This window comes from Lygodium microphyllum, chromosome 3 (genome assembly GCF_053477565.2).
Source record: "Lygodium microphyllum isolate KBCC chromosome 3, Lygodium_microphyllum_v1.1.10, whole genome shotgun sequence".
NCBI lineage: Eukaryota > Viridiplantae > Streptophyta > Polypodiopsida > Schizaeales > Lygodiaceae > Lygodium > Lygodium microphyllum.
This window is the reverse complement of record NC_141137.1, coordinates 162,681,853-162,698,807: the sequence shown is the minus strand read 5'-3', so window position 1 is coordinate 162,698,807 and position 16,955 is coordinate 162,681,853. Positions and strand designations below refer to the sequence as shown.

The following is a 16,955-nucleotide window of genomic DNA, read 5'->3' as shown; positions in this document are numbered from 1 at the left end:
AGCAAGTAACATCACTCTTTTTCTTTCCTTTGCTCTTGCTTTTGCTTCTCTATCCAGCATTTGCATTTTTCTTTTCAGCCCTGCCTCTAACATTGTAAGCTGAGTTGTTGCCTTCTCCACTAGACTTACGTCTAATTTCTTCATTCAAGATTGAACTCCTCACACCATCATATGAGAGATTGGGGTTATTACTGAGAGAAACTACCAAGGTCTCCCACGAATCAAGTAGTATCATGATCAGAAAGATCGCCCTCAACTTATCATCAAAATCCAAATTATCATCCTTGAGCTGATTTAAAATACCAGTAAATGCACTCAAGTGCTCAGTTGCAGGCTTGGACTCATCCAGCCGCATATTCACCAACTTGCGTATTAAATGCACCTGATTAACAGGTGTGGTGATCTCATAGGTAGTTTTCAACTTCTCCCATATTGCATGACCACTATCTAAGCCCTTAATGTCTGTCAAAATGTCATCAATGACGCCCATCTTTATATAACCCATAGCCTTTTTGTTGACTTTGGCCTAATCTACATCAGACATTTGTGCGGGTTTATCTTTCTGCAAAGCATCCTCACAATCCTTTAAGAACAATATGCGCTGCATACAGTCTTTCCAAAGGTCAAAACCTTGACCATCAAACCGTTTGATTTCCATCAAACTCTTAATGTCAAAACTGGAAGAAATTGCAACCATTTTTATCACAAACACAAGTATAAATGCATTGAACTACAGGAGCACACACTAAACCAGCAAATACACTGCTGCTCTTGCCCAACCAGCAATAAACCTCTACTTTTTTTACATAAACCAGCCACCGCACGGGCAAATACTACAGAAATTTACCAAAATCTGCACAAAATCCCAAATTTCCAGGTCCAACAATGTGTAAATGTCAGCCAATCTGACCCAACTGAGAAAACTTTCATCAATACATGAAAGCCTCAATTTTTCCAAGTCCAATGTCAAGAAATTTTACTCGGATGAGCGAAATTCCAACAAATTTGGCAAAATCCCTAATTTAACCGAGATCAACATGCACAATGTCTGCAATTTCTGACACAGATGTCACTGTCAAGCATAAACAGCATCAAATCTGGGAAAAGCCCCAAATTTCCAGGCTCAAATTTGCACAAATCTGACAGCAATGCTTCCATGCGCGAACCCCCATCAAAGCAAGGAGCCTAGAAAGTGACCAATCTACTCCCGTTGACCAGCCACCTACTCTCATGACCTGTTGCCTTGCAGAAAACTGCCGCCTAATACCACGGAACCTATCACCAGCCAGTCACCTGTCAATCGTGACCAGTCGCTAACCTGAAAACCTATCACCTGCTGTCGCCTAGTTCAAAACAACCTATCGCCTACCTGCCAGGTCAAAGACGACCAATCGCCTGCACAAAACGTGACAATCTGCTGTCGTCTGTGTAAATTTAGGGTTTCTGGACTATCGCCGACGACTGACAGTGTAGCACACACACGTGCCTAAAATCAATGGCAACCTGACCTGAGCCAATAGCCGAAGTGACGACCTGATGATTTCGCATGAGCGAAACACTGGAGATGTCTGCCATGGACTCCAAGGAGCGCGAACACCTTAACCTGGCTTTGATACCAATTGTTGAGTGCACAGCTAGCGGAAGTTTGAAGATTTGTAGCAAGGAAAGTGTGTAGGTGCGTGAGAGTGAGAGTGACAGAGAAAGTACGAGCTAATTTGGGTGTACCCACAATGTCTTGGTACAAAAAGAATAAAATGTATTTATACTTGGGGCTCGTAAGGGTGCATTCACATGTACAACATAATAATACACGTGTACAATACACGGAGGTGAATAAATGACCTTTACATCCCAACAGGGTTGGCATCTGAATTCCCTGATAATTACAAAAATTTCAAGTTCTGGATTCAATGTATGATGCCTTCACCAATTGGCATGAGTCCCGAGGTGGTGGTTAAACCCTAATTTCTATAGAAATTTAGGGTTTACAGCAGAGATCTCTCAGCTGTCCACCAAATTTGGCTAAAATCTAATCCAAAAGGCTGAGAAATGTTGAGAATGACTAAGCACAAGGTGGAGAAGATAAGAGAATGCCAAAAGAGAGAAATTCCTGATTTTCACGCGAGAAAGGCCTGAAATCAGATTTTTGCTTGTACTAGACAGCATTTAGTGCTGTCACCAGCTGCCAGCAAGCCTCAAACTATTGTCGCCAGCTCCTGTAAATCCTAGAATTGTTGTCACCTACATCAAATGGCTTGATTTCTGCTCCTCCAGTCTCTAGAAGTTCCCCCACTTCAAGAAAATGAGAGAACAGCATGTTCTCTCTCTTCTCCGCGCTTCAATGAACTGAATTCCTCTCTCTAGCCTCCAAAAACGTTTTTCAATCTTGCATGGGCATTTTTGCCAAGTTGTAACCTTCTAAACCCATTTTCTAGTATTATCCAGTCATTTAATTAATTTTCAGAATTAAAAAATTTTGAAATTTGATTTCAGCCCTTCTGACCCTACCCAAAATTAAATGTGCCCATCCATAATTAAATTGGCTAGGCCATTTGCAACTTGGACTGGTCCCTAACCTTTGCTAACCCTTACACTAGCATTAATTAATTAACTAATGCTAGTCCCTGGAGTTACCGCTGACACTTATTGGCCAAACCACTACCCTAGGGTCAAATCTGATACCAACTAACCACCAAAACCCAATCAGCATAAATTATCACAACTTTTGCCTTTGACACCCCCACTACATCCTCAAGGTCCTTGGCCTGTTACTATGAAATAACTGCCATGTGCATCACATATGCTTAAACAACCTTGCACATTTGATTAATAAGTTAATCAAATATTATCAACAAGATTAAAGCATCTCAAAATTTCACGTCCCCATGACACCTAGCTAGACTAGCCTAGAGAAACATTATCCTAATGTTGCCTACAGGGCCTAAACTTGACTAGTCTAAGGAGCCTAAGTTAAGGCTAGGGGTTTAAGTAACTAGCCTAAAGAAGAGTGAGGACCAAACCAATCAAAAAAGCCATAAGTCATTGACAGAGGTGGTGGTCTTCAATCTATAGCACCAATAGCACACCACTGGTACGACTAGGGCAAGGGGGTGGAGAAACTCCCTCTCAACCACTATGGAATGGCACTATCAAAGCCGGATTGGGATGAGGTCATCTTGGAAGAAGATTGAGTTTATGTGCAGGTTTGATACCCTTGGCCTTTGAACAATTGTCATCAAGGTGGACAGATTTGTGTCAAAAAGTACAAAACCTATTCTTCCTAGGCATGTGTTTCCCAATGTCTAGGAAGATTTCTTTTTAGGTGTTTTCTTACAATTGTTTCCCTTCATAGAGATAGGTGGATCATAAGTAGGGGAGGACGACCCCTGCTCTGGATCCATGGTAAAGGGTGATACAATGTGCATGAGGGGGATTCTCAACACAATGGCACCAAGGTCACAACGTGATTCACTTAGTAAGCAAGTGGCATTCCCAACAATGGAGCACCATCACACAAAGCAATACATACTAGGGGCTAAGAAACTAAAGGAGAGTCAAACGTAAAGAAACATGATCTAACTTTGAATTGCTATGACGTAGATGAGTGCAAGAATCGCGAAGGATAGCAACATACTCATGCTCAAATGGAACAAAAGGTATAGATGTACCTCACTGAGTTTTAATGCTTAAAGAGCCTACTCTATTTGCGTATAGGTACCAATCACAATCTGCACGGTGACTTACAGCCAATTCTTGCATAAAAAAAGGAGCAACATAGAGAGAATGTGGTTCATACAAGCCAAAAGTATCATATGAACCTACCACAAGCCTTCTGGAGATGAAGGATTGCATCATCAATCGCTCCCAAGATTGTTTATTCTCCCGCAAATAAGAGTTGTGCAATGATTGTCAATGTCTCTCATGGGAGCAGGCTGAGAGTGAGTTATCAGAGATTGTCATCCTCTCTTCAGTGGATCTCAATGCAGCAAATCACCAACTCTGGATGCCAAAGGTTAAGATCAGTCTTTGAGGATGAGGGAATGCAGAAAAGTGCAAAATGCAGCAGTTCTCCACATGAAGGATGCCGAAAGCAGCAGCTGCAGCAACTTGGAAGCAGCACACTTGGAGAAGAGGCTAGACTGCCAAACACACGTCAGGGGTTGATGGAGATGGCATGCTGTCAGAAAAGATCACTGGACTGATAAATCACAGTAGTAGGACTTGGAAGCTGCACACTTGGAGGAGAGGCTGGACTGCCAAACACACATGTCAGGGGTTAATGGAGAGGGCATGTTGGAAAAGATCGCCAGACTGATAAATCACAGTGGTAGGACTGCCATGATAGCAGTCAGAAGGTGAGGACTTGTAGGAACATCACCAAGCAGCAAACAGACATTGACACCCTGACGATTTGACGGATCCAAAGGCAGCACACCAAGGACTATACCATTAATGATTCTAGTAAGTGGAAGTATATATCTAGACCCAGCCACAAACTTGCTAGATGGATGGAGACATGGGCTTATAAGAGGAGGCCCCTTCAGAGACTACAATGGGATCCAGAAGAGTGGGTTTGGAGGGATCCATTCATCGATAGGCTATGTGATGTGGCCTTCTATGGCTACACCTACCAGGAGGATTCAGATTAGCAAAAACAGAGCAGAGGCAACAGCCACTTCCCATTGACACAGATAGGGCATCTTAGATCATTTCCTATCAGACTTTTTGAGGAGGCTAGATGACATCTTTAGGCCTAGGAAGATATTCCTCTTACTATGGCTATTAGCTCACATGAACTTAGCAGTTGGTACGGGGCAGCCTGGCAGGCTTGGATAATGAAAGGACCTAGTGGCATGCCCAAGATGTGGTGAGCCAAAGGAGATGTAGAGATGATGTGTATAGGACTATCCCACAACCCAAGAGGTGTGTAGGAGAGCCCTGAGAATGGTCTTGCATGGCACAATAGAGACCATGGTTACGACTTGGTATGCTATAGCTTGGGTCACAAAAGAAAGCCCAACATGTGGATATGAAGTTTTCAAGGGAGACACTCCTTTCTCATTATTGGTCAGCATGAGCAATATGGCCACACTGGCTAATAATGTGTCCTAACATGGATCAGCCAATGGTGAGGTCATTATAATGAGGGCGACAAGTTCCCATCTGCAATGAATCCATCAAGGTTACCGTGTACATTATTACATCTTACTTCCTCTACAACCCTGATCAATGGCTGTTACAATAGGTTCTAACAAGCTTTATGCATGAGCAATATGGCCACATTGGCTTTACTGACCTAAAGGATTATACAAAAAGATTGGGATCATGTAAATCTATCTGCAGGTGATATCCAAAGCTATTTAAGTTTGAAGCTTTGAAGCCTGAACTAGGAACCTTCCAAATCTCCTGGATCACCAAGAATAGGTCCAGCTCAACTTCAACATTATTCACATGCTCCTTGCTGCTTCAACAATCTCATTCTTTTTATTGTTCTCCTTCCTTCTATTCCTATCCATGTTTGTGAGCTTTTAAGAACAAGAAAGTTAGTTCCATTGATTGGGATCTCATTACATGGATATTACTTGACTGGTCCAGCATTGATGCCAAAAAATGATATTGAGTTCATATGAATCCAAGATGACAATGACCTTGAACTGCTAGAGAGCCAGTCAATACCATCAAGTTTTCTTTCCATAAAGGTATGTCACACGTGGACAAATTTGCAAGCTCTACAATGGAGCTAATTCCCCCCACTGCCATTGCTTCTAGCCATCAATTCTTGTCATTTGTCTTAAATATTCTGCTTACAATGCTACTGGTAGGCGAAGCATCTGGGGCTGTAACGACATGAAACAAGGCACAGCAAATTTTACAGTGAAAAGAATTGAGAGAATACAAGTATGGCTAATAGTGTCCAACGACCACACGTTCTTCTTGGAGCTTTGATAGTGATCTAAAAAATTGCTGGATTAGATACATTAACATAGAACGTGCAAGTATTCAACAGTCATTTGTTGGTGGCAATTTATGTCAATATATAGTGTTGGAACTAAGCTGGTAAGGCATGTTCATGGATGTGTGTGGACAGGTTTGCTGTTTTCGACTAAGCTCATCCACTACCCACATAGTCCAACCTACCTATGGACCACCACCCATGTATTGACTAGGTATAGAAAAAATGTATCAAAGAATATTCTCTACAATGTGGCTTTCAGCCTTGGCCCTTGGGGTATAATAGATGTCCAGCAGCCTGGGCAATACTGCCAACACCTTTTTAGAGATCCAGCTAGCTCCCACCAGCTGAAGCAAAGATGCCTTGAGTTTCCACTACACTCTCTTTCTCACTTGGCATAGCCATCAAGTCCACAGTCAAAGAATACATTACACTAATTAGACCCCTTCTTGTTTTTGGCAATTGAAACAAAGGTGGGAAATTGTAGAAGAGGTGAGCAGTTGAACCTTCTCCGACACACCAGAATATTGTCATCATAGATGGAAGCTCTTAGATTGTGGACAGCTTTGAGGCCCTACTAAGCAGAAGATTAAGTACCAAGTCCTCTTGATTGGGACTAGGTGTGAATTATTTATACTGTCAGCCTGATTACATTTTTGTCACATCCTTGACACTTACCATTAGGCATGTATAGAGGGAGTTAAATTTTGAATCTGATTTTGGAATATAGCCACTGGATTATCACAAGTTTTAGGATCGCGCACGTGGCACTCTGCATCACTCGTACTCATATGGACAGATATGAACATGGCTTGCAGCATACATACACATAATAGTGAAAAGACTAAAAGTATGTGCCTTCAGGCTGCTCTTATTACAGAAGACAACAAGTCTAAATCCATATCCAGACATATTTATCAATGTTGCTAGCACTATCTACATGTCAGAATTTTTACGTCAGAATTTTAAGTTACACTGTCAAGTCCAAAATTTTCTACAAATTGATTATGCCAAGATTTGGAACTCCTTATCTATGATTTGCATGAACAAGGGAGAAAACTCACATAGATAGTATGGTTTGTATAAAGGGAAATAATGTCATAAGATTTTGTAGTGTGGCAAGGGTATAAACAAGACCAGCTGGAATAAAGAATAAAATAGTAATGCAAAAAAAGGCTACTCCCGCTATCAGCCTGATCATCCACAAGCGTGAGAAGGGTATGCTAAGGCTAGGCCAATTCACATCCCTTGGTTCAGGAGCCCATTCTGTAACCCACTGCAAAGGATTTGGAGTTTGCTGAGTCTGTGCGGCAACTGCTGCACCCCATCGGCTTTTGAATGATACAAAGGCAATAGGCAATTCCTGACATTTACAAACATAAAGGGCTCTCCAGTCAGTACATACACATAAAAGCATAAGAATCACCTCAAACTAAAAGAAGACTGAGAAAATACATTTTCCTGATGAGAGAACTTCATCTGACATTCTTTTATTTTGCGCTGAAGATCTTCTAATTCTCTAAGGTTCACAGTGAGAGGATCCTCTTTTTTACCAAAGCATAACATTCCTGTTCTTTGTGGAAGTCTCTGAGATTCTGGGATGAGCTTTAAGCTTTCAACTTCCTTCAATATTCTTTGAAATCTAGCCTGCGGAATGCAAAAGAATGTTTCAAGTCTCCAAAAGCCGTTAGTTTCAATCAGAGAGGAGTAACCATCTAGAATGAGAGATACAGATACACAAAATGGCACTAAAGCTAAACCACAGAGAGAATAAAGCAGACAACTGCCCCTACCTGTATAGAAAACGAGGACCTACAAGTTCATCAGTTTGGTTATGTGTTTTGGAAATGTTTCAGAAATTAGGCCTTAGAAGCACAAATCTTGTTCTGCAGTCTCCACTCCAGGGAATACTCATCATTTATACCTCTTAACAAAATTTTGATTCTCAGATGGCTCATGCTTACTGAATTAATTAACACTTATTTCTAAAAAATTCCTTGTACAAGTTAATGCAAGCACTGTACGAATACCAGATAGAAGAAAAAAGCACCACAGGCAGGACGATACTGCCAGTGTATACTAATTATCCACCAGCACCCTTCAAAAATGAGGAAAAGTCCCAAGAAATTCTTCTCTAGTGAACCTTCCAACGTGCTTTTGTGAGGTGGCAAATGATAATACAAAGAATGGCCATGAATCTTGAAGCATAGAACATGTATATTGCATGCAGCATGTTTTTGTTGGGTTTGATTCACGCCTACGCTCACAGAGGAGATTACAAAGGAGTGTCAGTGATCTTCAGTAGGACACTAGGGCACTTTTTTACTCTCCATACGAGAGGTTTTTCCCCCAGATTTATTCCCTTTATTTTATGTGCCTATGTTACACAGTTTTAGGCACTTATGGTGTTCCACACACTTCGGGTGTGAACACCCTCTTACAACCCTAAGGTTTTAGGGTTCTATTTTGTACTTGCACCACACACTTCAGATTATTGGATTGGGTGTCGTACTTTCACACTCTACACTGTCTACTCCACTCTGAGCTAAGCTTCAATCCCTTCCTTCTCTCACATTTGGTATTAGAGCTGGCCCTCAGCTCAGCTCAGACTGTGGCCAGCTGATTCCCTTGGCATTCATCCCGGTGTGCACGCAGCTTCTGTTGCCAGCAAAAGAAGCCCGCCAGAAGCCAGTAGCTCCACCAGCAGCTCAGCCTAGCCTGCAGGCAGGCCCGCTGCCACCAGAGGAGCCGTCACAAAGCCACCTACCACCAGAGGGAACGCCCGCTGCCGCTAGGGGAGTCACCTGCCACCAGCGTAGTCGCCCCAGCCTCGACTTGCTCTCGACCTATCGGCCTTGGAAGCCCACCCCCTGCATCTAGGCACCGACTACAACCCACCCGCCAACTGTGACCTGCACCCACCTACTCCAGTCCACGCCACCTGTCAGTCCCAACTGAGCAGCGCTGCCCCCTTGCGCCTCAACCACTAGCCGACACCGCCCTGCTGACAGCAGCTCCATCCACTGCAACTCACACGCCTCCAACTGTTGCAGGGCTCCACCAAACCTGAGTCAACTAACATTTGAGGTAAAGGACGCATTTACCATTTTTTAATTCAAAAATTTGAGTTACGGCAACGGGATTATGCCCGAGGTGTGTATTTGCAGAGATTACTTGGCAAATGGGTCAGAAAATTTGGGGCTTTTGGGTATTAAGCAGACATCGGTACATGTAGTACAGCTTCAGTCTGAAATAGACTGATTTTGAGTGTTTTGGGACAAGAAATTTTGGTCCTTTTGCATCTACAGTACTGAAGTGCATTTATTCACCTTGGATTGAGTGCATTTCAGACGATTTTGACAGGGTGTGCTTCAATTTGCTAATTACAGCAAGGTACTTGCTGTAATTTCTGGAAATTCTGAGATTTCCAGGTTGGTCCAGCTTGAGACATTGCTCTTTTGCTCTCTGATCGACATTGTTTATCATGGCAAATCAAGGAGGTGATGTATTTACTTACATATCCAAGGAGGATAGGTTGGATGGTAACAACTATTCACTCTAGTCCTTCATGATAAAGAATGTGCTGATTGTGAATAATCTTTGGGATTATGTTAAGGTGAAGAAGTTAGGCCTGGAGTTGTGGCTCCTGCTACTCCTCCTCCAGAAGGACGTGGACAATGGGCAACTCAACTTGTTCAGCTTGCTCCAGCTCAGCCACTTCTCCAAAGATCAACAGCACAAAAGGCATGGGATACACGGGATGCACAGGCTTTGTCACTGATTGCATTGGCGGTTCAACGGTCTATTATCCCTCACATTTGGTCTGCAGCTTCTTCACGAGAAGCCTGGCTAACCTTGGAGCAGATGTTTGCTAGAAAGAACGAGACACGCATCTTTTTCTTGAAGAAAGAGCTTGAGACAGTGAAGATGGATGAGGGTGATTCTAAGCAAGATTACCTAAATAAAATTCAGGACTTGCGTGAGCAACTTATGAATGTCGATGAGTATTACTCAGATGCACAGATGATATCTACTACCTTGAATTCATTGCCGCCCTTGTACTTGGCCCTTCATACGGCCTTGAACCTCACTATGAGGATTGCCCCACAGCCACTTACTTTCCTTCAACTAGTCAGTTTGCTCTTAGAGGAAGAGCACACACAAAAGAACAATGGTGTGGATGTTATAGCCTCTGAGAAGGCTTTTATGGCACAGTAGAAAGGCACGGGCAGCCAAGCAAAGAATGCTCCGCAGAGCTCTAGAACTTCAGGCACTTCACAAGGCAATAAGAATCAAGGGGGCACACAAGCCAAGAAGGGAAAGTGCCACTATTGCAAGAAGCCAAGCCACTACATCACTCAGTGTAGAAAGCGCATAGCCAATAAGAACAAGTGCCACTATTGCAAGAAGCCAGGCCACTACATCACTGAGTGTAGAAAGCGTATAGCCAATAAAAACAAAAAGGAGTCAGGGATGTTTGTTTCTGATGCACCTTCCACTACTATTGAGTCAAGTCCTTTGTTGTAGACAAGGACTATTGTTTTTACACATGCAATTATGACTCTTCTTGGGCTAATAGAGCATTTAGCTCTACTGAGGATGCAGGCACATGGTTTTTTAATAGTGATGCTTCTAGAAACATCACATCTCACAGAGATTTGTTTACTTCTATTATTGCAGCCCCGATTGGCAAGTTTGTACAGTGTGCGAACAATGCATCATACCCTGTTAGAGGTATCAGGGAGATTGTGTTGGCAGCCATTGATGGCTCTAGTCTCCGCTTGCAGGATGCCTTGTTTGTGCTAGGTATAAAGAAGAATTTGTTATCTATTTCTTCTTTGGTACGGTGTGGTTTGCAGGTCACCTTTGATGATGATAGATGCATGGTAAGACATAAGGAACACATGACATTGGTTTTGACTGGCACTCTATGTCATGGATTATATGAGTTGGATACTCTTTCAATTGATTAGTCGACCTATTTAGCGTCCACTCTTACTCTTGCTATGTTACAAGCGGAGCTATGTCATACTCACATCAGACATGTAAACTATGGTAGCTTGATGCTTTTTCAGCGTACGTAGATGCTTGATGGTTTACCCCTCTTGGAGAGACCTCCTAAGCACTTGTGTGAGGGATGTATTTTGGGGAAAATTCATCGTTTTTTGTTTCCCTGTGATGTTCCTTTTAGAGCCAGTGTCAGGTTATAGATTGTGCACTCAAATGTATGTGGCCCTATGCAAACAAAGTGATTGGGTGGTTGTTACTATTTCGTCACTTTTATTGATGACTTTACTCGCTTCTCCTGGCTCTACTCTTTAGTGAAAAAGTCAAAAGTGTATGACGCATTTTTAGCTTTTTTAGTACATGTTAAAAACCAATCTGGCTATAGGGTGAAGACTCTCCATTCGGACAGGGGGGGGGAATACATGTCCTCTATGCTGAATTCTTTTTTGAAGCAGAAGGGCATTGTTCATCAATACACTATTGCTTATACTCCACACCAGAATGGGGTTGCAGAGAGGAAGAATTGGTCACTCATGGACATGGCCAAATGTATGTTAAAAGCAAAGAGCTTGCCACACAGTTTTTGGATGGAAGCAGTTGTGTGTGCTTGTCATGTCTTGAGTAGATGCCCCACCAAGGCATTAAAGAATATCACACCTTTTGAGGCTTGGAACAGCCAAAAACCTTCTGTTGGGCATTTTCGTACTTTTGGGTGTCATGCATATGCACACATTCCCAAGGTACTCATAAAGAAGTTGGATAACAAGGCTGTCAAGTGCATTTTTATGGGGTACAACAGTGAGAGCAAAGGATATAGATTATATAATCTTGTCTCTAAAAAGGTATTTGTCAGTAGGGATGTGGTTTTTGATGAAAAATCAGAATTATCCCTTGCTGATTTTGACACATATCACGCTGCCAGTGATGTATTTGAACGGCTGCAGCCCATTTCTTTCGGTGATACAGCTAGAGCTGTAGCAAGTGAACTTAATGTTCAGCCAGCTGCCCCATTGGGTAATGCAGAAAATCAGCCCATGGCTGATTTGAATATTCAACAAGGTGCTGAATCTGAAATTCAGCAAGAGCTTGTACACAGTCTCTTGCTTGTACACAGTCAGGAGGCTAGACAAATGCCTAGATGGTCTTTACAGACTATGAAAGATAGTCACTTGGATGCTCCTATTACTGGTCATACTAGAAGGCAAGCTCGTATGCATGATGGTGCACATACCATGGAGTTTGTTATGGCAGCACATACATTTGATGATGAGGAGCCTGAATGTTTTGAGGATGCACACCATGGTGTGCATTGGATAGCAACAATGCAAGCTGAGTTTGATTCCATCATAAAGAATCAAACATGGGATTTAGTGTCTTTGCCTATTGGGAAGAAAGCCATTGGAAAAAAAATGGGTCTATACTGAAAGGAAATGCAGATGGATCCATTGACAAATATAAAGCCAAGCTTGTGGCCAAGGGCTACGCACAAAAGAAAGGCATTAACTATGAGGAGACATTTTCTCCCACCTCCCGCATGACTACCATTAGGTCTATGGTTGCTTTGGCTGCCCATTATGGATGGATTGTGCATCAACTAGATATAAAGTCTGCATTTTTACAAGGGGACCTTCAAGAAGAATTGTATGTACTGCAGCCCATTGGTTTTGCACTTGAGGGATCCGAATACTTGGTCTGTAAGCCGAAAAAGGCTTTATATGTCTTGAAACATGCTCCTCGATCTTGGTATGCAAAGATTGATGCCTTTTTACTCAACCAAGGGTTCATAAACAGCTCATCAAATTCTACCCTTTATGTATGTAAAGAGGGGGGATCCTTGCTGGTCATATGTCTATATATTGATGATCTTATGCTTACAGGGACACATGATGATCATATTTCAGCATTCCAACAAAATTTACAGCAAACTTTGAGATGTCAGATTTGGGGCCTTTGCACTATTACTTGGGCATTCAATTCATTCATGATGCTAGAGGCATTGGATTGTCACATTCCAGATACATTGCTAAACTTCTTGAGAAGTTTGGCTTACAGGATTGCAAGCTAGTCTGTACACCAATGGTGTTGAGAAAACCTTCTTTTTGGGACTGTTCACTGTGAAACCCTAAACGCAAAACACGAAATCCTAAACGCAAGATGCAGAACTGCGGGTGAAGGGTTTCTCAACTTGAGAGGTTTGGCTTACAGGATTGCAAACCAGTCTATACACCAATGGTGTTGAGAAACCCTCCACCCGCAGTTTTGCATTCTGCGTTTTGCGTTTAGGGTTTCACAGTGGAGAGCCCCAAAAGTAGTTGGGTGCCCACAGTGGGGCGCCACCCTATATAGCTGACGCCCTCCCTCTGGGTGCCACCCTAGACAGTCTCTTGCCTACTTATAAGCTGCCTATGTCATTCATTCTTTACGGCCGATTCATTTGGTCCGCCGTCATCTCTTCACCGCCCTCACACCCAGGACATTGCGGTTCGTGGTTCGTGGCTATCTTCATCATCTTCCTTGAGCTACAGCACCCTTGTTCCCTTGCATCACATTCACTCCATGATTGAGAACTTCATCATTCCAGTCATCAAAGTTTCTTCTCTCTTCTCCATGTTTGCCGAGTTCACTCCGTGTTCCTCCCCGCAAACCCTATTGTCTCACTGGCACATCGTCTTTTGATATGGTATCAGAGCTGGATTTGCTCAAACAGTGGCAAAGATCCTCCACTCCAATGAAAGCAAAGACCAGTGGCGGGTTCAGCATTCACTTCTCTTCTTCTTCCACTACATCAACACCTTACCTGGCGCCTCCTCTCTCCTACACTTGTTTTCTCCCTGCTATACTCTGCTCACAACTAGCAGTTTCTCCTAGTCAACCGGTGGCTCCTCCCTGTTGTTGGTGGCTCAACCAATCTACTGGCGGCTATTCTCTGCTACTCGCAACTCAACCAGACTGTTGGTGCCTCCTCCCTGCTGCTGGCGGCTGATGCCAAACTTTTGACGGCTGTTTTCTGCTACTGGCGGCTCCTCCCTACTGCTAGCGGCTGTTCTCTGCAACCCGACAGCTCAACTAGACTACTGGCAGCTGTTCCCTACAACCTGATGGCTCAGTCAGCCTGTTGGCAGCTATTCTCTACAACCCAACAACTCCACCATATTGCTGTACCCTGCGTTTTTCTACTGGTTGCAACCTCTTATTGCTGGTAGCATCCTCCTCCCACTGGCAGTTCACTTCCAGCCCTTCCACTACCCTCCCACCCCTTGAGGCGGACATTGCGGTTCATGCTTCGCACTGTCCTCACACCCCTTAAGCCAGACATTGCAGTTCATGATTCGTGGCTGACTTCTTCCTTCTTCAATAAGGTACACTGATGCCCATGGTTTCTTTACCAACAAATGGCCATTCCACTAGGTGCTCCTATTGTGGCATCACCGGACACACCACTGATGCTTGTCAACTTTGACCTTTGCTCCCCCCCTTCCCCCCGAGGAGTATTTGCGTCTCCCACCCAGCACTACATTTGCCACCTCTCCTTTCTGGGCCACAGAGATCGTTCTGCATCGCTTATCAGAGTACTATGCTCAAGGCAATAAGACGTATCCGATATGCACTAAGTCCTTTCGAGCACATGGAGGATCAATTGGCACTACGACCTCCTAGAGATCATCACAATACCAGCAACAGTCTTCTCCCACCTATTTTCGGATACAGTGGCTACCACGGCCCGTGATTCTGCAATCCGCTCCATCGAGAGATAGTGATTGTTTGATATAGTCTCCTCGTCGGTCCACTCCTTCGAGAGACAGTGGTGGCTGCTCGACTCCTTCCTCTTCTTTGGCTTCCTGGTCCGCTCCATTGAGAAGATGCGATCGTCGCCCACTCATCACTAAGTCTGAGCCCCACCCTTCACCCTCGCCTACTCAAGTTCAAGAGGCCACCTCTGGGAGTTCTTCACCACCCAAATACCTTCTTTGGCACAACCGGCGGCACTTCCTTCATCCTTAGACATTTCGGAGTGCATCATCCATGAGTTTTTGGATTCCCTATCTACCTCATAGGGGGACTCAAAGGGGGATTATCTTTCTTTGCCCTCCAAGGGGGCATCTACATCTACTATGACTTCGAAGCGGGCTCCTATTCCTCCAATTTCAAAGGAGATCCCCACCCACCGCTCAATCCTTCGCACACCCTGGCAAAGGCCTTTTACCTTCTTCTTCCCCTTTTTGAGACTGAGAGAAGATGTTGAGAAACCCTTCACCCACAGTTTTGCATTCTGCGTTTTGCATTTAGGGTTTCACGTTTTGCCTCCCTCACTTTCATACACTCTCTTCTTTGCTCTCAATGTGATGCATAGGAGGATAGGATGGAAGCAAAAAGAAGAGAGCTCTGCACACCTAAGAATGAGCACTTCTATTTAATTTTCGACTTTTGTACATGAGCATGGAGTTTAGGGTTCCATCCCAACGTTGGGTACCCATCCCCTTTTTCAATGCATGTATACATTTCAAATTAGTTAGACTAGGGTTTCACAGTGGACAGCCCCAAAAAGGGGCTGGACAGTTGACGCCTTGCATTCTGTGTTTTTCGTTTAGGGTTTCGTGTTTTGCGTTTAGGGTTTCACAGTGGACAGCCCCAAAAAGGGGCTGGACAGCTAACGCCCTCCCTCCGAGCGCCACCCTAGACAGTCTCTTGCTTATTTATAGGCTTCCTTTGTCACTCATTCTTTACGGCTAATTCATTCAATCTGTCACCTCTTCTCTCCAGCCTCTCCACCACCCTCACAGCCCTTCAAGAGGACATTGTAGTTCGTGGTTCGTGGTTGTCTTCATCATCTTCCTTGTGTTACGGCACTATTGTTCCCTTCTATCACATTCACTCCATGATTCAAAACTTCATCATTCCATTCATCAGAGTTTCTTCTCTCTTCTCTTCTCTTCTCTTCTCTTCTCTTCTCCATGTTTGCCAAGTTCACTCCATGTTCCTCCCCGCAAACCCTACAATCGCTAGTACGTCGTCTTTTGAGAAATGGAACCTGGACTAAAGTTGTCATGGCACGATGACAATGACTTGTTTGATATCCACACATACGATCCAGCACTTGGCTGCCTTATCTACGTATGCAACACTAGGCCGGAGATACAATTTGCAGTTTGGAACCTGAGCAGATATATGCATCAATTACGCATGTCACATTGGCAAGCTGTCAAGCGTGTTTTTCGTTACTTGCAGGATACTAGAACTCTTGGATTGCTTGATGCCAAGGGGAGACCACTGCACTTACATGCTTACAGTGATTCTAATTAGACTGGTGATTATGATTCTTGTCACTCCACTAGTGGCAATTCTTTCTTTCTTGGCTCAACTTGCACCTCTTGGCTTAGCAAGAAACAATCCACTATTGCCACATCATCATGTGAAGCTAAATACAAGGCAGCTTTCACTACCATAGTTGAATGCGTATGGCTTAGACACTTGTTAGCTAATCTGGATGTATCTATCATGGATTCTACTCCTTTGTTCACTGACAGCCAAAGTGCCATTGCAGTGACACAAAACCCAATGTTTCATGCACACACGAAGCACATTGAGATCCATTATCACTTTGTCAGAGAGAGGCTACATGCAAGAGATATCAGCCTTGTCTACTGTCCTTCCACCAGTAATGTGGCAAACATCTTCACCAAAACTCTTCCTCGTGACAAATTTGAAGCATTTTGCAATGCTTTAAATTTGAACTCCTTCGGTGGATGACCCTTGTATCTTGATCACACTTCACTCGAGGGGGATTTGTTGGGTTTTGACTCATGCCTACTCTCATAGAGGATATCACAGAGGAGTGTCGATGATCTTCAGTAGGATACTGGGGCACTTTTTTACTCTCCGTACAAGAGGTTTTTTCCCCCAGATTTATTCCCTTTATTTTATGTGCCTATGTTACATAGTTTTAGGCACTTATCGTGTTTCACACACTTCGGGTGTGAACACCCTCTTACAACCC

At 43.6% G+C, this 16,955-nt stretch overlaps 1 protein-coding gene across 2 annotated transcripts in view; it reads right to left on the bottom strand.

Moving 5' to 3' along the window:
- Positions 1-16,955, bottom strand: part of LOC148039106 (hyperosmolality-gated Ca2+ permeable channel 2.3-like) — a 139,332-nt gene that overhangs the window by 82,153 nt on the left and 40,224 nt on the right. For both annotated transcript variants that reach the window (XM_087674994.1, XM_087674993.1), the window contains 2 exons: positions 7,409-7,600; positions 7,018-7,316 (listed from right to left, as the gene is read on the bottom strand). In XM_087674994.1, coding sequence (XP_087531120.1) covers positions 7,018-7,316; positions 7,409-7,600 — 491 coding nt within the window. The remainder of the gene's footprint in view (positions 1-7,017; positions 7,317-7,408; positions 7,601-16,955) is intronic.